The sequence below is a fragment of the Dermochelys coriacea genome, chromosome 10, assembly GCF_009764565.3.
Source record: "Dermochelys coriacea isolate rDerCor1 chromosome 10, rDerCor1.pri.v4, whole genome shotgun sequence".
In the NCBI taxonomy this organism is placed as follows: domain Eukaryota; kingdom Metazoa; phylum Chordata; order Testudines; family Dermochelyidae; genus Dermochelys; species Dermochelys coriacea.
This window is the reverse complement of record NC_050077.1, coordinates 62,665,321-62,689,243: the sequence shown is the minus strand read 5'-3', so window position 1 is coordinate 62,689,243 and position 23,923 is coordinate 62,665,321. Positions and strand designations below refer to the sequence as shown.

General features: G+C 43.5%; 1 protein-coding gene across 20 annotated transcripts in view; it reads right to left on the bottom strand.

Annotated features, from left to right (window-relative positions):
• MYO5A (myosin VA) overlaps nucleotides 1-22,085 on the bottom strand; it is a 203,691-nt gene extending 181,606 nt beyond the window's left edge. For 7 of the 20 annotated variants that reach the window (XM_043494665.1, XM_043494666.1, XM_043494669.1 and 4 more), the window contains exon 1: nucleotides 21,600-22,084. In XM_043494665.1, the coding sequence (XP_043350600.1) occupies nucleotides 21,600-21,626 (27 nt within the window). In that variant the 5' untranslated portion in view covers nucleotides 21,627-22,084. Of the gene's footprint in view, nucleotides 1-21,599 lie in introns of all 20 variants that reach the window. The other 13 variants (XM_043494670.1, XM_043494667.1, XM_043494672.1 and 10 more) reach the window with 3 other exon arrangements.
• Nucleotides 22,086-23,923: the final 1,838 nt, after the last annotated feature.

The window sequence follows — 23,923 nt, the reverse complement described above, 5'->3', positions numbered from 1 at the left end:
GGTAAATAGGACTAATCCCCTGAGATGGCATATTAGATGGATGGGATCTGAGTTACCCAGGAAAGAATTTTCTGTAGTATCTGGCTGGTGAATCTTGCCCATATGCTCAGGGTTTAGCTGATCGCCATATTTGGGGTCGAGAAGGAATTTTCCTCCAGGACAGATTGGAGAGGCCCTGGAGGTTTTTCGCCTTCCTCTGTAGCATGGGGCATGGGTCACTTGAGGGAGGCTTCTCTGATCCTTGAAGTCTTTAAACCACGATTTGAGAACTTCAATAGCTCAGACATAGGTGAGGTTTTTCGTAGGAGTGGGTGGGTGAGATTCTGTGGCCTGCGCTGTGCAGGAGGTCGGACTAGATGATCAGAATGGTCCCTTCTGACCTTAGTATCTATGAATCGAAAGAGAGCTCCAGCATGGACCGAATGGGAAAATCAAAGAATCAAATGGACGCTCCGGGACAGAGCCCCAGATATGCCGCTTCTACGCTGAGTTGCATGCAATTCTAGGGGGGGCTGCCACCACTACTCCGCCCATCCGTGGACTCCGATGATGGGGTACATTCCGCCATGCCTGAGGATTTTGCAGATGGGGAAGACGAGGAGAAGGAGGACGAGCTTGGGGAGAGCATACAGCACACCATTCTCCCCAATAGCCAGGATCTTTTTATCACCCTGACTGAAATATCCTCCCAACCCAACGAAGCCAGAGAAGGGACCTCTGGTGAGTGTACCTTTTCAAATATAATACATGTTATAAAAGCAAGCCTTTTTTAATGATTAAGTAGCCCTGAGGACTTGGGATGCATTTGTGGCCAGTACTGCTACTGGAAAAGTCTGTTAACGTGTCTGGGGATGGAGCGGAAATCCTCCAGGGACATCTCCATGAAGCTCTCCTGGAGGTACTCTAAAAGCCTTTGCAGGAGAGCAGTCTTATTCCATCCTCCATGGTAGGACACTTTACCACGCCATGCGATTAGCAAGTAATCTGGTATCATTGCATGACAAAGGCTGTAAGCGTATGGTCCCAGTGTTTGGTGGCATTCAAGCAACATCCGTTCTTTATCTCTCTGTGTTATCCTCAGGAGAGTGATATCGTTCATGGTAACCTGGTTGAAATAGGGGAATTTAATTCAGGGGACATTCAGAGGTGACCGTTCCTACTGGGCTATTTGCCTGTGGCTGAAAGTTAGCCACACACGGGGCAGGGGGCATTGGTGCTGAGCTGTTCACGTTTGGCTAGCAGGATCTTCCCTGATACCAGCCAGGCGGGGGGGGGGGGGAAAGGGGAGGGGAAAAGTGACCATCCCCGAGAACTGGATGGGGGGAGGGGGTTAATTTGGTTTCTGCTGCTGCACGTTAACAGGAATACTGCAGCAGTAAGTGGTCAATTCAACAGGCTTTGCTTGGTGTGGGAAAGGAGAGCACTGCTGTTATGAAGGTTGCAGAAGCTGAAAGACTATGGCTTACCATGGCTGCCTGCAAGCCGAATTCTGTTGCCTGTACCTGCATGTGTGATCTCTAACACCAAAGCCGCAGGCACTCAATATAAGATGCAAAATGCAACCTTGTACCAAAATCACATGTGCTATGTAATGTGAATAGTGTTGTTCACCGTGAAAGAGTATAGCCATTGTTCTGTAAAATGTATCTTTTTAAATACTTCACTCCCTTTTTTTCCTCCAGCAGCTGCAAATGTTTCAAGCCTCCCTCCTCCATCCCAGAGGCTATCTCAGATAAGGCGGCGAAAAAAACGCACCCGTGATGAAATGCTCTCTGAGCTCATGCAGTCGTCCGGCACTGACAGAGCTATGTGGAGGGACACAATAGCAGAGTACAGGATGCTGGCCGATGAACGCGAGGAGAGGTGGCGGCAGGAAGATCAGAGGAGACATGAGGAAACCCTGGGGCTACTGCGGGATCAAACGGACATGCTCCGGCGTCTGGTGGAGGTTCATGAATGGCAGCACGATCACAGACTGCCACTGCAGCCCCTGCTTAACTGCCCTCCCCAAGTTCCATAGCCTCCTCACCCAGATGCCCAAGAACGTGCGGGGGGAAGGCTCCGGGTACCCAACCACTCCACTCCAGTGGACAGCCCAAGCAACGGAAGGCTGGCATTCAACAAGTTTTAAAGTGGCCTTTTCCTTCCCTCCTACCCTCCTCCCACACCCCACCCAGGCTACCTTGTGAGTTATCTCCCTATTTTTATAATCAATTAATAAAGAATACATGTTTTTAAATGATAAAAAATGATTATTTCCTTTGCAAGAAAGCTGTGATCGAAGGCGGGAGGGCGGGTCGCTTACAGGGAATTAGAGTCAACCAAGGGGATGGGTTTTCATCAAGGACAAACAAACAGAAGTGTCACACAGTACCCTGACCAGTCATGAAACTGGTTTTCAAAGCTTCTCTGATGTGCACCGCTTCCTGCTGTGCTCTTCTAACTGCCCTGGTGTCTGGCTGCGTGTATTCAGCAGCCAGGCAATTTGCATCAACCTCCCACCCCGCCATAAACGTCTCCCTGTTGTCTCACAGAGATTGCAGAGCACACAACGAACAGCAATAACAATAGGAATATTGGTTTTGCTGAGGTCTGAGTGAGTCAGTAAACTGCGCCAGCGACCCTTACACATCCAAATGCATGTTCTACCACCATTTTGCACTTGCTCAGCCTATAGTTGAACAGCTCCTGACTACTGTCCAGGATGCCTGTGTACGGCTTCGTGAACCAAGGCAGTAAGGGGTGGGCTGGGTCCCCATGGATACTATAGGCATTTCAACATCCCCAACAGTTATTTTCTGGTCTGGGAAGTAAATAACTTCCTGCAGCTGTTTAAACAAACCAGAGTTCCTGAAGACACGAGCGTCATGAATCTTTCCCGGCCATCCCATGTTGATGTTGGTGAAACATCCCTTGTGATCCACCAGTGCTTGCAGCACCATTGAAAAGTTCCCCTTGTGGATTATGTACTGGCTGCCCTGGTGGTCCAGTCCCAAGATAGGGATATGTGTTCCATCTATAGCCCCACCACAGTTAGGGAATCCCATTGCAGCAAAGCCATCTAGTATGACCTGCACATTTCTCAGAGTTATTACCTTTGACAGAAGCAGCTCAATGATTGCATTGGCTACTTGCATCACAGCAACCCCCACAGTAGATGCAAGTAGCAACCCCCACTCCAAATTGATTACCTACTGACTGGTAGCTGTCTGCCATTGCAAGCTTCCACAGGGCTATTGCCACTAACTTGTGAACGGTGAGGGCTACTCTCATCTTGGTATTCTTGTGCTTCAGGGCAGGGGAAAGCAAGTCACAAAGTTCCATAAAAGTGCTCTTACGCATGCGAAAGTTTCGGAGCCACTGGGAGTCATCTCAGACCTGAAACACTATGCGGTCCCACCACTCTGTGCTTGTTTCCCAGGCCCAGAATCAGTGTTTCACAGCATGAGCCTGCCCCATTAACACCATGATCTCCAAATTGTGGGGGAACGCAGTTTTAGAGAAAAGTGTGTTCATGTCCTCATCACCACGCTTCTGTCGCCTCCTCGCCTGGTTTTTCAGGTGCTGGTTCTGCATAAACTGCATGATAATGCGCGAGGTGTTTACAATGGTCATAACTGCTGCGGTGAGCTGAACGGGCTCCATACTTGCTGTGCTATGGCGTCTGCTCCTGCTCGGGCAATCCAGGGAAAAGGGCGCAAAACGATTGTTTCCCGTTGCTCTGACGGAGGGAGGGGCGACCGACCACATGGCTTACAGGGAATTAAAATCAACAAAGGGGGTGGCTTTGCAAGAAACAGAATGGCCCCCTCAAGGATAGAACTCAAAACCTCAAGGATAGAACTCAAAACTGGGTTTAGCAGGCCGTTGATTTCATGGAGGGAGGGAGGGAGGGAGGGAGGGAGGAGAAAATGAATACAAAACAAATCTGGTCTATTTCTTGTTTTGATCCACTTCATCTATCTTTATACATCTTGCTGGCAGCAGACTGTGCAGTATGACCACTAGCCATCGTCATCTCCTGGGTGCTCGGCAGAAGATGGTGCAGTATGACTGCTGGCCATCGTCGTCCCCTGGCTGCTCATTAAAAGATGGTGCAGTAGGACTGCCAGTAGGACTGAATTGCCATGAGACGAAACTTAAAAGGGTAATGACCTGGCTGAGTCACTCCCATGTTGCCCAGGCACCCCTGACCTCATGGAGGTCGGTTAAAAGAGCACCCTGGAATACGTTGACAATGGCTATCAGTCATACTGCACTGTCTGCTGCCAAAAGGCAATAAGCTGCTGCTGTGTAGCAATGCAGTACTGCATCTGCCAGCACCCATGAGACATACGGTGATGGTGAGCTGAGCGGGCTCCATGCTTGCTGTGGTATGGTGTCTGCTCGGGTAACCTAGGAAAAAGGCGCAAAACAATTGTCTGCTGTTGCTTTCATGGAGGGAGGGAGGAAAGGGGTGTCTGACGGTTTGTACCCAGAACCGCCCACCACAATGTTTTAGCCCCATCAGGCATTGGGATTTCTACCCAATTCAAATGGGCAGCGGAGACTGTGGGAACTGTGGGATAGCTACCCACAGTGCAATGTTCCAGAAGTTGACAGTTGCCTCGGTACTGTGGACGCACTGCACTGACTACATGCACTTAGAGCATTTGTGTGGGGACACACACAATTGACTGTATAAAAACCCTTTCTACAAAACTGACTTCTATAAATTTGACGTAATTTTGTAGTGTAGACAAGGCCTTAACAACTAAGGGACCAGTAATGCTGTGCCGGATGGCTTTCTTAAGCTGGGTGCATGGGAGCTTGGCAGGGGACACCCCGGGTTTGAGGAGGCACTGGGAACTTTAAAAAGGTTGTGCTGGTGGCCAGGAATGGCAGCTGATTTAAAAAAATCACATCTGGAATGTTGTTTGGACAGTGCCAGGCACAGCCCACCTCACAAGGTGCTAAGGGGAGAATTAATGAGCAAGCCCCAAGGGGACCGTGGGAAAGAATACAAATTGACTACACAGGACCCCTACCACCAGATCACATGAAAAACCAATTCATGTTGGTGATTGTGGATGCTTTCAGCAGGTGGGTGAAAGCTTTCCCAACAAAGTATCAAACTGCCCAGATAATTGCTGAAATACTGGTAAATGAGGTATTTACTCGCTGGGGGGTGCCAAAGGTGATTGACTCAGACCAAGAAGCTGCTTTCCAGTCAGATCTGTTAGGAGAGCTATCAGCCCTCACTGGAATCACACAGTTGTTCCATATTGCTTATCACCCACAGGCTGTGGGGCAGGTGGAAAGCATGAACCGCACTAGTAAAAGCGAGCTAAGAAAGGGAGTGGAAATGGGAGGAAAAAACTGGTCACAGTTACTGCCCTGTGTCTTAATGAGAATAAGGGCCTGAGAATCGAAAGGCACAGGATTTTCTCCATATGGATCTCTCATGGGAAGGCCCATAGAACGGTGGGAAAAATCTACTTTCCCCAGTACCTGGGGAAGTCACTACACAGGGCTTAACACAAGAATGGATTTTAACTATAATCAAACATGTAAAACAAGTACAGCAGGCGGTGGCCTGGTGAGACAAGCAAGGAGCAGCAAGAGTCAAAGTATGGTATGACCTGCCCGGGGAGCGTGATCTACCCATGGTGGGAGATCTAGTGATGTACAAAATTCCAGGTCAACACCATCCATTTCCAGCTCCTAAATGGAAGGGCCCCTATCTTGTCCTTGACCAATTAGGGCCCAGTCTGCTATTATTGGGTACAGTGAATGGAGGACAGGAATGGGTTACGTGCACGCAAATAAAAAGGTACAAACAGAGGATTGGGAAAGGGGATGTGTAAATTTTGTTATGTGTGTATTACAGGTTAATTCGAAAAGGATGAAAATTCCGTGGCCCTTCATGGAACAATTACTAGTGCTAATCACAATTGTCACATTTACTAATTCTATTCAGATCCCACGATGTGAAGTGTCAAAAGGAGGAAACACATGGATGGCTACACATGTAGCCTGTGGTAATAAAGCTAATGAAGACTATGAGAATCTCCCCATAGAACGATGTACCACTAATACTCCAACAGGAATTTGGCAGTGTCAGTATATGGTTTATGGATTAGATGGGGGAATCCCAACCAGGTGGAGAAGATCAAATTTATCAGGAAATATTGCATGGTACTCCCTGGGTGCTGCCATGATTAATGATAGTGGAAAACACAGTTACCCAGCTGTGTGGTTTGTTACAGACGGTCCAAAGAATATAACCCTCCCGTCTCCTGGAGCAAATGAACTCTCTTAGGAAAATAGGGCCCCACATTTAGGGTGTGATGTTACCATATGTAACCACAATGGTACTTCCATGGAAGATAATCCCCGAAGGTGTGATTGTTATGTACATATTACATTGGGTGTAAAATCCCCTTTGGGACGCTGGGTGTATGAAAACCATTTTACAGAATATAACCCTACAGTTGATATGGATGCCAAGTTGGAAGAATCCAAATTTAAAATGGCCACAGCCTGAAGCAGAGAATATTCCCCGATAAGCAAATGTATGGGAGCTATTGTGAGAGCAGGTGCAGCAAGCACTTTTTAACATGTCCCTTCACTCTATTACAGGGGTAGGACGCTCCAAGAAATGGTGAGTGGACCAAATTCATCCTAATTGTAGTTTGTACATAAAAGGATTGAAACAACAATTAAATTGGTGGGTGAGGGGACACACCTGGAATCATTGTCAGAAAAGGGGATTGTGGGCAGTGGGGAACATTATGCTGGGCACACGGAATCTGGGGGATGAGTGGGTAACCAAACGATTAGTAAGCCAAAATGTGAGATTTCAACAACAAGTTAATGAATTAATAGCACACCAACTATCGGAAGTTGCCACAGGGTGGAAGACAGCAGTAGAGGTAAACTTGCAGCTAGCTCATTGGGCAGGTGACCTGGTGACATGGGTGGGGGATGGCTTCAGAAGACTAACATGGGGAGAAGTGTGTTTAGGTATTCAAAATGCTCAGTTAATAATGTTAATGGATATTAAGAGAGAGGCTTGGTCAGAACAACGGCCTTCGGTATTAAATGGGGAGGCTAGCCCATATTTATCCACAATTGCAAAAACATACCATCTACCTGGAAAATAACATTCCCCACTTGTGGGGAGAGTTCTTGTGTAATTGTTACTATGATACCATCAGAAGGAAATGCAAATAAGGTGGTCTCCTTGAACTCTATGGGAGTAACTAGGGAAGGGGGAGTGCTTTGGGAGCCACGAGAAAATAGATTGGGGGGGCTGAGGTGGAATGGGGTAAATTGGACTGTCATCACATTAAGCAGTTGTATATCCAGAGGAGGAATATGGATGTGCCCTTCTCCTATGACTATGGAGGACCAGGATCAATGGCCTATTGCAAAAGGGGGGCATTTAGGGGTAATGTATATGGGGTACAGTGTATTCTGTTGGGAATGTATGCAATCCTGCAATATAATACTAGGAGGCAAAATCCTTCCAGTGGATGACCAAATTATGAACTTCTATACACTGCCACCTGGACTATAGTGCATAAATGGATCAGTGGACTTAATCATTGTAAACAATCGAACCAGCACCTACTACACCATGCCGTACCAAGTAGTTGAATTGGTTTGGACAATACCAAATTTCACTGTGGCTATTCAATGGAGACACAGTATGGACAAAAGTACACAAAGATTAAAAGAGCAACTTGCTGCAAGTGCCAACAGTTGGACACACTTACAATATACACTACAGGATGGCGCTGACAAAATTTTAGCCTTATCAAAGGAGGAGAAGCAGTGTTTTTGGTGGTGGCCAGGATGTTGGACCATACTGCAGTGGTCAGGACTCTTGGTATTGCTGTGGATTATCATAGCAGCTGGTGTATTGTTAACTATATTTGTGTTACACTGCACACGGAAACGATCAAGGGGGGGCACAACCCCCTAGAGAACAGCCACTAATTATAACCTGTAAGTAATGTAGTAAGCCCTCCCGCCCAGTGTACTAGACAACTCAGACCCAACCTTCTCGGGCCCACTATGGGAAGTCTGGAACACTAATTGGAATAGGTGTAGTATGCCCATACGAGAGAAAGTGCAGGGCATGGTACTACACAAGGGGCAGTGGGACAGATGGAGCATCGACACCTTCCACCTTGATGCCTGGCCTTCTCAGGAAGTGTGTTGCCATATGTCCTATGCTTTTCCAGGGATACCTGGGCAGAAGAATCCCAAAAGAAAAAAAAAAGGGGTGGAGTGTTAGAATATCGATATTCAGGCCGGCCTGTAAAGGCCTATACTTTAAGAATTTTGGTATATGTTTATTATTTAGCTAGTAATAGAGGTATACAAGAAAGAATCTGTTTAAGGGCCCTCTCTCACTGTGACAGTCTGAGGCCCTGTTCTTAGGCCAATGACTTTGGCTAAGCAGCAGAGGCAGCCATAAGCTGGGAAGCGAACGGTCACATCCGCACATTCCAAACTAGTCAATACGCGGCTGTTAGGAAGGTGATCCGATCTATCATCTCCAGAGAAAGGAAAGAGCCTAGAAGATGGAAAAGGAAATTTAGTCTGGTAAGAACTCACTTATCAACAGACAGCTGGAAAACTCTTATGTCTTTATAGATGTAGTTGGGAAATCCTCACTTCTGTATTGTTTTGTCATTATATTATTTATTTGCATGGTCTCTGTCTGGTTCTGTGATTGTTTCTGTCTGCTGTATAATTAATTTTGCTGGGTGTAAACTAATTAAGGGATATATAAGGGTGGGATATAATTGGTTAGCTAATCATGTTACAATATGTTAGGATTGGTTAGGTAAATTTCAGTAGAACGATTAGTTAAGGTATAGCTAAGAATATTACTATATAAATTAGGGGCAAACAGGAAGTAAGTTGGGATTCGAAAATAAGGAAAAAGGAACTTGGATTTAATCTTGCTGGAAGTTCACCCCAATAAACATCGAATTGTTTGCACCTTCGGACTTCGGGTATTGTTACTCTCTGTTCCATTCTATGCATCCAATGAAGTGGGCTGTAGCCCACAAAAGCTTATGCTCTAATAAATTTGTTAGTCTCTAAGGTGCCACAAGTACTCCTGTTCTTTTTACATGACAACCTGTGTGTTTCTAAATACACAGACATTAAAAACAATGAGGAATCCTTTGGCACCTTAGAGACACATTATTATTTTGCAAGGATTTCTGGTGATGCTTGGTGGAAAATGGAACCCACCACACTCCATTAATACTATTAAAGGGTAATTTTTTTAATATTATGGATGAGGAATTAGATCAGGGCTCAGCAAGTTTGGCATGCGGCCCGCCAGGGTAAGCCCCCTGGCGGGCCGGGCTGGTTTGTTTACCTGCCGCATCTGCAGGTTCGGCCGATCACGGCTCCCACTGGCCACAGTTCACCGCTCCAGGCCAATGGGGGCTGCAGGAAGTGGCGCGGGCCGAGGGATGTGCTGGCAACGGCTTCCCGCAGCCCCCATTGGCCTGGAGCAATGAACTGTGGCCAGTGGGAGCCGCAATCGGCCAAACCTGAGGATGTGGCAGGTAAACAAACTGGCCTGGCCCGCCAGGGGGCTTACCCTGCAGGCCGTGGGCCAAAGGTTGCCGATCCCTGAATTAGATATACAAAACCAATTATTAATAGGGGCTTCATGCTTAATCCCCAGATGTGACCAAGGAAATTTACCCTCCCCCAAGATTAAGTCTGAAGCAGCAATGAATAATTTCCTTTTACTCTACAGAGCTGCTTTAAAAAAAAGCAGCTTCCAATGATGCTGCAGTTCTTCGGTTTGCATTAGGTTTGCATAATACATCCTCTCAAAGCCTATTTGTGGAATGAGAAGAAGCTTTCACAAACGGATTGCTACCTCCCAGACCGCACAGAGTTCTGCCCATGATGATATCATTTCCTCCCTGGAACAAACTCAGTGTTAAAATGAACACTTCTGACTTAAGAGGTCTTAGTTTAATACTCTTTCTGGTCTTCCAGCACAGGATGCAACTTCATACTTACACATATACTAATAAAAAAGACTAACAAATCTTGCTTATAGGGCTTCAAATTTTCTATTAACAAGAATGGCAAAATGCTGACATATATAACAGATATAAATTGCTTTTACAAAGCTGAGACTTTTTCAGTTTAATTGGCCACAAATGTAACATCCAACCATAGAAAAAGATTACAAGAGAGAATGCATAATGAATGAATTATTTAGGGCATAACCATACATGGATATACAAGAGGTAATGCTATACTAAGTGCCTTTATTTTGAAGGCAACAGCAATAAAATCGACTGCTCAGAATTTTGCATAGCACTTACCCATAATGTTTTTATTACTTCTATTTTAACAATACAGCAGTCTCTTAAGCAGAAATGAAGCTAAAATATTTCCTCTTCAGTTTGCAATTAATTTTTGGCAAGAAGACAAGAACATAAGATATGTTTAGAAAATACACAATAAAAGACACCTTGCCATCTTACTCATATATTTGCTTAAATCAACATCAATAGTATTTGTTTAATCTCCCTAATAACCTCACTATTCAAAGATGCAGTGATCCTACACAGAAAAGAGCTTGAATACTAAGTATCTCTCTCTTCCTGGTCCAAGAAGCACACTGCACAATTTGTATGTCAAAATGAATGACTACCACCACTCTATAACTCAGCAATACAACTCTGTTAGAAAACTTTTTTCCTGAGAACGATGGGTTGTTGTTTAATTTTTAGAAAGCTCCTAAACAACATAAAGTGATTCATAGCAGCAAAATGAATGTCTTTTTAATTTAGCCAGCTAAACGAATTTCTCCAGGCTTAAAGCAAACAAAACATTATCACTTTTTTTTTAAAAAGTGAGCAAATTTTCAGATCACCTTTCACTATTATGCTATTTGTTTGCTATTTTACATTTGTCTTATCTTGAACCATTAAAATATACTAACTAAATAGTTTCTAGTCATTTTTACTTTCATAGACTCAGCACACTAGTATAGTGTGTTTGGGTTGGAAACATTGAAAGGGGATCTTTGTTTATTTTAACTAAGGCCCTGCCCCTGCCCAGACAACTGTAGTGGCAGACCCAGAGCCAGCACTGACCCCCACTGAAACAATGGAGTTCTTGAAGTACCAAGGTCTGCTCATGCAGTTATCAATACAGAATAAGGGCCTAATGTTTCTTTTTTAACTCATAAAAACATTTTTATTGATCTTGGGAAATTATTTTTTTACAAATACTACATACAGGGTGAAATTTCAACAAGCAAAGAGAGTTCTGGACCCAAAGCAAATCATTCCACAAAGACAAATGAGGTAAGTGCACACAATGAAAAGAGCCAAGTAACATAATATGCACTACAACAAAGAACTTTGAATTGAAACAAACAAGTTACTTCCTTTACTATACAGTTTCCCAAATACAACTAGAAGTGAAGGCATATCAGATACTGCTTGCAAAACCCAAAACTGAGAAGCTCCAAAGAGAAGCTGACAAGAGTTTAAGGTCAAACATTGCGTGCAGACTCACATGATCTAAAACTGAAGCTATCTACGGAAAGACCCAATATAACTTCCACTGAAATCAATGGGAGGCTTTTCATTTACTTTAATAGAACTGGATTGGATCCGAGGTCAGCAGCATTAGCTACTTCAAAGCTACTTCTGGAAAGGGAGGTAAGAGAAACAAGAAGTCCTAAAAAGGCAACACTAAATACTCTGAGAAAACAAAGGTTCTATCTTAGAATATCTTTTTCTCTGCCTTTATTAATAACCTAGTCATGGGTGGTTACAAACAACACAAACACACAAATGTTCTGCAAACACAGTCCACAAAGTAAAAAAACAGTTTTCTTGTTATGTGAGTGTGAAGATGTACACAAGTAACTGTACAGATAAGGAAGTGTCTCAATCATACCAAAAAGGAAAAAAGAAAAAAAAGGGTAGAAGAAAGGGGACAAAAAAAAGTTACTAATGTAAGCTCTTCATTTCAGCTTTAAAAGAAAAGGAGCAGAAGACCGTTTCTAACCTGCTTTGTGAATTTCCATATGTAAAAACTAATTTTTTGTGACGTTTTATAGATATTCACAAATTTGGCACAAAGAAAATTTCTAAAAACACCTGGAGCAATGCTGACATCCAACACTGAAAATGTTTTTTCTGTTGATGGAGATGAGGTCAAATGAGTTCTACATCCATGACAAAGTGTGCTCGCTTGTCTGCTACTTCAAGCAAGCATAAACCTTGATTATCTCAACTGATGTAAAATCCATCATTGCCCTTATTGACTCTTAGGATATGTCTACATAGCAAATAAAAAAACCCTGGCTGGTCTGGGTCAGTTGCTTGGGCGCACAGGCTGAAGAGCTGAAAAATCACTGTTTAACATGTTCAGGCTTGAGCTGGAGCCTGAGCTCTGGGAACCTATGAGGGTGGAGGGTCCCAGAGCCTGGACTCCAGCCTGAGACTGAATGTCTACACTGCAATTTTTAAGCCCTGCAGCCTGAGCCCAAGTCAGCTGATCCAGGCCAGCTGCAGCCATGACACAGATTTTTTATCTCTGTGTAGATGTACCCTTAAGGGCCAGCACCAGTGCAGCTACACCAATTTCTGGCACCAATTGCTGAATCAGGGCAATTCCTGAGTCTAGATAAGGCCAAAATGAGAATCCTTTCACTTGTAAAGGTGTATTATGCCTTAAATGACGTCCCCCCCGCCCCAAAGTAAAATGTCAAAGAACCAACATTTCCACAATTCATTTACAGCAGAATACTACTTCTATGTCATTGATGGATTTCTGATTGCACCAAAGATCATGTACAAAGATCATGTACACATTAAACCTCTTAAAAAAAAAAAAAAAACAACCACCACACCCATCAATGGTACCCAGGAAACGGTTTTTAAACCGAATAGGGCCTCCAGAGGGAAGATTAAAGCAGAATTTGCAGTTGAAACCTCACTGGTGCAGAAATACAAAACATGGCATAGATCAAACATTCACACTTAACAAGTTATCATTTTCTTGTTTTACAGTCACTCAAACAAATCCAAAGTTGTTGATAACTACAAAAGCATATAGTAATGTCTATACAGGTCAGAGTGTTTAAACAAACCCAACATGTGGATAAGCAAAGTAGATTTTTCAACGGAAGCGATCACAAGATGAATGGAAGCTTAACTTTGCACAGTGGAATTACCCCCATAAGATTCTGTAACTTAATATGATAACTTGTGATACTCATCATAGTATTCTAGCTTTGCTGCAAACAGATACGAATTTGCAAACAATTGTTTTTATGGTGTGTTTTGCAGGGAAGTGGGAGCCACTGACGGTCTAAAATATGAAGATATAATTTAGAAATATGACCCAGGGTCAGCATGAGTGGGGGAAAAAAGGTAGATGGTGTCTGGTAAGACTTGCTTAGGTTAGGAAAATAGTAGTTACTACATCCTATTTCAAGACATTAGATGTGGCCTAACCAGTCGTCTAGAATAGTATTTCATGTTGCCATGAAAGAGATCCAAGCCTGAAAGCATCGGTCCTCATTCTGCAGGTGAACTGTGCTTTGGCATATCTTAAAATGTAGTAGTGTAGAACTTTGCTCAACCACCCTTCACTGATCTGCAATCTCCATAATTTGCATATAAAAACAGTGGTCCCTCCCAACTTCCCAATGAAGATTTAAAGAGACACAGACAACATTTTCAAACAGCCACACTGCCAGTCAATTTTTGTATCCACTAGTGTAACAAGTAACCCTTAAGACTACTGTAACTGAAAAAAGTCAAAGAAAACACTCTCTCCACACTTCTTTTCTTTGTGCATTTATTTAACACCATTTACAAACAATTTCAGTCTCTCTATCTGTATAGTCAATCTTACTACATGACACCCTGAAACTCTGTTCTTATTGTAGTCATCACTGATTATCACTACAAAAGGTTTCCCCCCCCCCCCCCCCGCTCTCCTGCTGGTAATAGCTCACCTTAAGTGATCACTCTCGTTATAGTGTGTATGGTAACACCCATTGTTTCATGTTTTCTATGTATATAAATCTCCCCACTGTATTTTCCATTGAATGCATCCAATGAAGTGAGCTGTAGCTCACGAAAGTTTATGCTCAAATAAATTTGTTAGTCTCCAAGGTGCCACAAGTACTCCTTTTCTTTTTGCAAATACAGACTAACACAGCTGCTACTCGGAAACCAGGAATTTCCTGTGCATCAGTAGGATCACAACACACTTTATGGGAAAGATCTCCTGACCTGTGCCCTTTTGACTGAGAATCCCAAGCAGGAGAGACTCAATTGCTTCACCAACTGTTTAGAGTCTGAGGACGGTTTCACCTCTTTGGGAATATCATATAGATCATCCCAAACAAAAGACTTCAACCACTTGGTTTGTAGTAAAGTGAGATTAAGAATATAAAAAGATAAAATTAAAACAAAAAAGATTATATGCATAACATCTCTCTTATACTTGGCAAGAGTTGTCCAATTCACATTTTGTTACACTGAAGGAGCAATGACTGACATTTAAAAGACAATCTTTCTGGTCAACTTGTCCTTTTCTCACCATCACCGTTCCCTGTGAGACAGCCTTTTCTTGAAGGCAGTGGTCATCCTTCTTCCCCCTCTTCCTTGACTTAAAGCACCGCAATATTCTTCACATTTCTTTTTTATATCCATGCTTTACTACACCAGTGTCTCCACTGAGGAGAATACTAGTCTGTCTCATGTTTCCCTATGTCATTCACCAGTGTAATCACTGGACTGAATTAATGTTTTTCTGTACATCTTTCATAAATTAAGAGTTCCCTTGAAGGTTGGTTCTCAAATCCGCTTTTCATATTACTCAAGTAAGTATTTGGCATTTCAAGGGCTTGGCTGTCTTTTGTTCTCACGAAATGGTCATGCTTAGGCAAGTCAATGGTCTTGGCTGGAGATGTCTACCTGAATCCCCCTTGCTGTCTGGCTTGTAAATGAGTTTAAACAGAAAGTTCATGTAATCCTTCGGGTTCTTTCTTAGTGATAACTCTACATTGTTTGAAATATGGATTACTGACTAATACTGATACAGGTCTTTCACATAGCATCAGGAAAAAAAATTAAAATGGTGTAAACAGAACTCTCAGAATAGGGTTATTTATGTTATAATTTGAAATACATCTGAGGGTCACCCCGTCCCAAAACCACCAAACAAGATTTAATAATAGTCCGTCACAGTGGTGGTATAATTTACTTACTAGGTGAGACCTGGTGGGAGAGAGAGATGTTACATTGTGATAAAAGGTTATTTACTAGTAACCAAAATAATACAACTGGTTGTCAAAAAACAAACAAACCAATAACATGGATTTTATTTAAATTGGAACAAACAACTAGATTCCACCTACCTACAATAACATTAAATAGATGAAGGATATATATAATAAAAAAAACCTTAGAATAATTTGAACATATACACACACTATAGCTTACTACTAAGTTCACCTAACTAAATATAACCCTCTAAATAAAGAAATATATCTATATCTATCTCTGTATGCAAAAGCTATTATCTTATAGGTTGTTAATTATTATTATTAATTATTGTTTTAGTTTACGGTCCCCCTTTTCCCAAATATCTTTCCCAATATCTAATGCCCAAGCCAGTTTTTGAGCCTCAGGCACTTCTTGTGACTTCCTGAAGAGATGGACTTGACTCCATTGATGTTGCCTACAGAGGTGCACATTAGACCTGATCCACAGGATCTGAAGGACCTTTGGCTCTCCTATTCCGGATCTCTGGGACAACATGAATCAAAGATAGGAGACAACTGAAGCCAATGATCAAGAACAAACAGGAACGGACGCTCAAGAACACAACATCAAACATGCACTGACTTAGCCAGCTTTAAACCAAAGAGACCCTCTTCTGCACATCTGGCTGTTCTGCTCAACCTCTGTCTGTCCACTCACTCTCGGTTTCTCTCAGTTTCCTTCCGCCCCTTTGGCTGCCCTCTCGACCTTACTCTCTTTCTTTCCATTTACTCATAGACTCTCTGTTTCTCTCCGCCTAACCATCTCGGGCTCCCCACTGCTTGCCGCTAGCCCTCTTTTCCACCAACTGTCAGTTCCCCTCCCCCAGAGGGGAGAGGCCATCTCCCCTCCATAGAAAAATGACAGTGCAGTCACCCTGAACACACTCTAAATCATATATTTACATACAGGGTTGAATCACTTTACCACATTAACAACAGAAATATGCGATTATAAAACCACAAAAATTGGCAGGGTGATTCAGGTGTACTACCTAAACCATTTTAACTCAATTTTTAAAAAATTGACAAGATTTCATAAGAATGGCCATACTGGGTCAGATCAATGGTCCATCTAGCCTAGTAATCCTGTCTTCCAACAGTGGCCAATTCCAGGTGCTTCAGCAGGAATGAACAGAATAGGGTGACCATCCCTGTCATCAAATCCAAGCTTCTGGCAGTTAGAGGCTTAGGAACCCCAGAGCATGGGGTTGCATCCCGGACCATCTTGGCTAATAGCCATTGAGGGACATATCCTCCATTAATTTATCTAATTATTTTTTGAACCATGTCATACTTTCGGCCTTCACAACCTCCCTTGGCAACGAGTTGCACAGGTTGACTGTGCATTGTGTGGACATGCTTCCTTATGTTTGTTTTAAGCAGGGTGGATTTGATTTAACCAGGAAGACTCAAATTTAATCATGGATTTCTACATAAAAAAATGCATTCTTGTTGGTTGTTATAAACTTAAAACATATCCTTCACAATGCAGAGATAGATGTAGGTTTCATTTTTAGAAGGTACACACTATACATTTTTTAAGTATGTTCCTTTCATCATCTTCAACGCAGCTTCTTCCTGAGAAGGAACACTTCTCATGATGTTGTTTCATTTGAGCAAGCAGGCCTTGCATTTCTTTGTTGCACTGTTTGCATTTTGCACGCATGCCTGTCTTACCCACAGGTAGAGGAGCTTCATTAAAATATTCCCAAACTGGGTCTCTTTTACGGCCTGCTGCCATTATAGGTTTTCCCTTCTAGTGAGAGAATGGTATGGTAGATCTCAAATCAATGAAGGCTACACTCAGAAAGACCTCAAGACTTCTGGAATATGCTGCTCAAACAGTTTCACTTTTGTTTCTACTACCTGTCCCTCCTATCTCACATTTGTCTCTAGACTTCTTCTCCTTGTTCAGATCTATTCCACCCCCCAACAATCTTCTATTCATTGAACTTTTTGAAACTCTGAACTTTTAGAGAGAGGTAAAGGATTGACTCTGAGTACACAAATTTGCAGAGGGACAATAGGGTTGAGGTCTGTTATTTCTCACCTCTATATATTTATTTACTTATTTTAAGCCATTTTTGCTGTTAACAAGTATGTTATCTCTGGAGATACAAATTCACAGTTTGAGAACTGCAAAACTAAGCATCTATGATGGTATCTTCTAGAGTGATCATTGAATCCCATTGGGTAAATAGAAAGATTAACCTAAATAATCTATACAGAAGCCCCTGGAACCCCATAAGATTGGGTCCCTAATCCATGAACTATTGGAACTCATTTACAAAACTTTTCTTAAACATTACATGAATATATTGTCTCATACTATAGATTTAGAATTTATAATCCCTATTCCATGATGAGTTATCTTTGAGTTATAATATATCTTAATTAAAACTATCTTTAGATAGGTTTTTTCCTCAAAAAGCATTTTATCAAAAAAACTGATTTAAATAAAAAAAATCTGATTTTATATCCACCCTGGTTTTAAGCCTGCTACCTATTAATTTCATTGGGTGATGCCTGGTTCTTGTGTTATATGATGGCGTAAATAACAATTTCTCATTCACTTTCTCCACAGCGTTCATGATTTTATAGCTCTCTATCATATCTTGGCTAGGTTGACTTTTTTCTAAACTGAAGAAACCCACTCTTTTTAATCTCTCCTCATACAGAAGATGTTCCATACCCCTATTCGTTTTTGTTGCCTTTCTCTATATATTTTCCAATTCTAATTTCAAATTGACAGTGTCCCTTTCATAGCAGAATATCATAGTAAGGTCTCAAGACTTCATTGTGCATTTTCAAAATACCCTACTATAGAACATTTACTTCTTGTCTCCCAGGGAGAACAAATTACTGTTTTATAATGTCCACAAGTGTGCTAGACAATTCACAGAAAACACATAAAAGCTCATGGCTCAAGTATTTTACAATCAAAACTAATCTATACATGGCTCGAGCCTCAATTTAACAAAATCAGTTCAGGAGACAATTCAGTTAAAATCAGAACAGCCCCTGGTGTGGCCATTCTTATTGCAGATTAAGTCCCTACTATCAATTTTACTTAGGTTGTTAAGTGTGTGGGGGTACATGTGTAAATATTGGGGAGGAGGGCAGGGGTTTGCTCCAATTTAACTACACTGGTTTTTAATTGATTTCTTTAAAACCAGCACTCAAACTGTATGTCTACAAAAGGCCTAAGGATATTTTCCTACAAAGTGAATCATGTAAGCGCGTTTTTACACTCACATAGAGTCCCACAAAAGTCTTTGCCGAATTAATTCACAATAATTTGCCCACACACACTAACACACTTCATGGTTTTGGTATTCTCCATACATATCTGAAATACCAAGTATGATCCTTCCACTGCACTACTGAACCTCTGACACCACATAAGTTACCTAATATTTGGTCCAGCCCTAAAGTAATTCCTGTCCCAAGATACAGAGACTATGCTAAGTCCCTGTGTACCTATGTTAAGTCTCATTCCCATTAGAAGCCCTGAGGAACTGTCCCAAGTGACTGTCCTGAATGTGCTTACCTCTAGTGGAGAGATGTGAAAAGCATATGATTTTAAAGGTGGCAAGAACAGTTTGCGGTCGCAGCATAAAGTGTATCTTCAAAGAGTGAAGGTCATTTTAGTTTGTTATTTTTTAAATCTTCTATTGGGGATTATGCCCAGTCCTTGTTTTATTTTATTAGGTCTTTTTCACCTCTGCCTACTAATGTTTTAAATCCATTGTCTATGTTCATTAATCAAGAATCATGCCAATTTTACTCTGTTGCTGCTATGCTAATGAGGACACCTAAACATTTTAAACTGGGGAATGGGAGAATGGAGAAAACTGAGGTGAGTGTGAAGGGGGAAAAAAGACATTTTCCCTTTTAATCAGTCTGAGAGGGTTTCACATTTATTAGACACCTACAAACCAGAGACAGAAGGGTACGTGTACACTGAAACAAAAGAACCGTGGCAGAGCTGACTCAAGCTTGCGGGGCTCAGGCTGAGAGGCTATAATTGTTGTGTAGATGTTAGGACTTGGGCTGGAGCCTGGACTTTGGGAGCCTGAGCCTTTGTGGGGTCCAGAGCTCTGGCTCCAGACTGAGCCCAAATGTCTATACAGCTATTTTACAGCCTCGCAGCCCAAGCCTGTGAGCCTGAGTCAGGTGACCTGGGCCAACAATGGGTGTTTAATTACTCTGTAGATGTACCTTAAGCCTCCTACCAGGATGTTGTCCCAGGATAACATGGCATTCAGTCCTTTATATCAGCCTCTTATAGTTGTCTAGTGAAATTTTTAAGCACCGCTACAAAGAGTGTGAAGAGTTTGGCTTGCACTGACTATCTTCAAAGCATCGCCCATTATATCTCTGTTTGTGGGTGGATACCACAAACAAGGTAAAAGATTTTAGTCCATCCAAAAAACAAATTTGCTGTTCCATTTCATTCTCCTTCCTTAAGCAAAGAACTAGATTGATCATCAAATATGTTCAAAAGTGACCCCAGATTCAAGATTGGGCGTCTTTCAAAAAGACATGATTTCGCTCAACCAGAAGTTAACGACTTAATGCAGGAATCACTTGGTGAAATCCTATGGCCTGTGTTCTGCAGGAGATCAGATTAGATTACCACATTGGTCCTGGTCACCCTTAAATAAAGTAAACTGGAGCATAGATTTTACCAGCTTTTTTTTTTTTTTTTAAAACATGCTCTCTCTCTCTCTCTCATTCTCTAATTTATTGCTAATATATAACATGTCTATTTCAACAGACCTTAATTTGCAATCTTTCCTGTCATCAAAATCTACATACTGCGTTCGCATTGATCTTTCCAATGCATGAACTGATGAGATACCAAATTACAGGATCTAAAAACATTAGGAGATGATGTCTGCTTGACTAGTGTACCGTACTAAAAAAAGTAGTCTACTGCCTCACTGCTGGCAGTAGTGATTCTGAATCAAATCCAAGAGCCAATATAATCTGAATGTGCAGTGTCACCAAAAAAGTTGATTTTAATCAGTGGTGCTGGAGCCAGGGGTACTGCCACACCCCCTATCTTTAAGTAGTAATAACAAACACCAATACATGTTTTCCATCAGCAGCACTCCCACTATAAAAATTGTTTCAGCACCCCTGATGTTAATACTAGAGGTCTTTCTACCTTGTATGTTTCACAGAAGGTTTTAAGGAATTGTACAGCATTTTTAGAAACTATGATGATAGCTGAACAACACAGACCAATGTAAAATAATAAATAAAAATCATTTAAAAAATAACCATGGCCACATACCTAGAGTACTGATTGTTCATCTATGCTGAAATGGTTGTTCTAATGCGGTTGGTGCTATGTCTGATATGCGAAGGCTATAAGCAGAATTTACGTAAAAAAAATCAGCAATATGAATCTCAGAGCCTGACTTATTGACAATGAAGAGTCAAGGTGACTAATCCCTCTTCCTGTGAAATCCAGGAGGTTTATATCTCTGTCTCTTCACTCCATTAGCATAACCTAACTGTCCACTACCTCCATATCCCTACAGAAGAACAGAAACAGAGGATGAAAATCCATGCATCTCCTAAACTGCAATTCTTTAGCTAGCATGTGGAGTAAAACAAAAGCCATCAGATTATAATGAAGTCAGCGTGACATGCTGAGTCAGCGAAAATATATTAGAAGGTAATTGTTCAAGCAAACATGCAAGGGGGATTATGACTATAAGTCCTAAACAGAGGTGTATCCATATTGGGAAGGAACAAGGTAAGAAGCGGTGGCAGTGTGCATGATAAGGAAATGTCCACAATGCTAGATACACCGATGCTATCCCTTCCTCTTCCTGAGCCCTTTCACTTTCAGGTCAGAAAAGGGGCACAGCAGACCAAGGGGGAAAGATGCTGCTGGAAAGGATCCTCATCGACGCTCACCCCCTAGCTCCGTCACTTCCTGGCTGCCCAGCGCTGCAGAGCCGCTGGCGGGCTGGCCAAGGGGCTGCATGAAGGACAATCACGGCCCCCAGCCAGTCACTGAGATGGGGGGAGCCAGGAGGAAGCGGACAGGCGCGACAGAGCACGAACCGCCCGCTCCCCCCTTCCCCCCAGACCCCCCCCCCCTTCCAGGGGCCGGCCTGCCGCCACCCCTCCCCCCTTTTCATTCATTCATTCATTCATTCATTCCCGAGGCCGGGGCCTTTTTCCCCGCCACCCCCTCCCGGGCCGCAGCCCGCCGGGCAGGTGCGGCCAGCCCGCTCCTTACCTTTGTGTAGAGCTCGGTGGCTGCCATGGCGCTGCCGCCCTCGGCTCCCGGGCGCGGCGCGGCGCGGCGGCCAGGCGCAGCCGCTCCCTGCCCCGCCCTGCCCCCGGCTGGCGGCCCGGGGTGCGGCGCAGCGCGGGGCCCGCGGCGGCTGTGGCGGGGATGCTCAGAGCGCCGGCCCGGCGCGGCTCGCCATGTTGTTAGTTACCTGTCATGCGGGGACGGGGCTCGGGCTGCTCCGCTCTGTGCATTGTGGGTAGGAGGGATGGGACGGGAGCAGCCAGACGGCGGCAGGCGCCCCAGGGGCGGGGGGGCCAAGCCAGGGAGCAGCCCGCTGCGGTACCGGGGAGAGGGCTGTAGGTTGCGAGGAATAAGCTGCGGTAGAAGGAAGAAGCCAGACCTTCAAGCTAAAGGATGAGCAGTAGAAACAAGGATCAGTCTTGATTTAATTTTTCTAATTTTGTCCACAGCTCAGGGTCTCCCCCGCCCTCCTCCGGGGGGGGCGGGAGGGAAATGGCCCCTGCCCACTGTGTCTAAAACATGACCACTCTCTTAGATGTCAGTGCGCCCTCTTTCTCTAGAGCCCTTCCCATCCATCCGTCAGCAAGGGGGGCGGGGGGGGGGCAGGATCAGAACCAGCCCCTCTGACTGCCTAACAACCAGGTTAGAAAGAGGGAGAGACTCCCTCAGTCCAACCTCGCAAGTTGGAGAGGAGCGGCAGACACTGCTACTACCTGGTGGGGAAGAGGCAGGGGGGCAGCCTGGGCTCAGGTAGTGGTGGCTAAAAGGGGAGAACTTAGCCCAAGGCACAAATCCCTGAGCAGAGGGTGTCCAAGTCCCGACCCGGACCCGTAGTGCTGAGGAGACAGAAGGGGCATGGTGGGTCTGAGCCTTTTAAGGAAAATGGGAGAATGAAGATCCAGCCTGTCAGAAAGTTAAGGATGTGTGTTTGGCAGGGCTGGTAGGGGGCAGGGGGAGGAGTGAAGGGCTGGCCCTAGAGGGATCCAGTCCTATTAATGGAACAAAAGAGGTTATCTTGCCTTGGTGGGACAGCCCCGCTGGGGGAAGGCGAGTGTCTAGGAAAGAACAAGGCCCCTTAAGGAAATGTTGTTTAGGCGAGAGTAGAGAAGCACCTGTATCCGTCTGCACATGGTGGAGCTTGAGCAATTGAGTGAGGGGGGGAAAGGGGGGAATTTTCTCAGCAGGTGGTGGAAAGAAGAGGGTTATCTGAGGCTAGTCCCATTTGGGGAGACAAGGTGGTGTATTCACACATATCTAAGACTGTTGAGGGTGGAAGGGCAAGAAAGCAAAGATCAAGTCAGAAAGCCTGCTATGGAAAATAGTTCCAGGCTAGGCTGAAAACAGCACCATGACAAGAAGTTTTGTTACAAAATGAAGCACGCTTCTAGTTTTCCATCTTAATTTAAAATGAAGAGAAGGAACAGGGTACATCTTGGGAGATCCAGTTTTTAGACAGAAAACTAAATTCACACACTTTTTTTTGGTAATGCTCTCACTCTGGCAGAAAGCAAGTGTTTCACTGAAATTAGGCCATAGTTCCCTTTTCAGCTGTCTCCAGCCCCTTGAAGGCAGACTAGGACATTGTACCTTGTTCCCTCACTTCTGGGAAATACTCTGTAGCTTTTCTTCCTTATGCCAATCATGTAGTGAATAAGGACAAAGGGTAGATAACACCCTGACCCTCGATTTTGGCAATCTCTGTTATAGGCCCAAATTCTTAAGAACCTGCATGTACCAAACCTAGGCAAACAAATCCCACCAGACAGGCAGATCCAGATAGGGATATGCACGTCTTTGAAAAACTGAGCAAGAAGAGAAAGCAAAAAATGGCCACACCTGGCCATCATAATATGGACTTGCACCTATGGCTTCCAGTGTGGAAGTCAAGAGAATCATCCCAGCAGTAGTGAAGCCTGTGCACAGCTGCTGTTGCTTTGGAACTAGAGTTCACATTCAGGATGGTCTTGGGAGGGGAGCTGCAGTGCAGTTCACATACTTACTTATTGCTTAATAAATAGTTATTTGGAGTCTCTTCCAGTGTTGGTTATGTTCTTTAGGACTAGAAATGAAACTATACACCTCCCAAGAACATTTTTCTTCCTTTTCCTTTAGAATGCACCACATTGTTCAACATGGCCTGTTATTAAAACACACTCTCTCAGTGCTTTAACCACCACCTTAATGCCTCTGCAAACTTCAAAACACTTAAATCTTTTAAATGGGACCTTTGGAGGGGGTGAATAATTGTGCTTAAAGAGCAATTTTTAGCTGAGAATCTCAAAGCATCATACAGATGTACTGGGTAA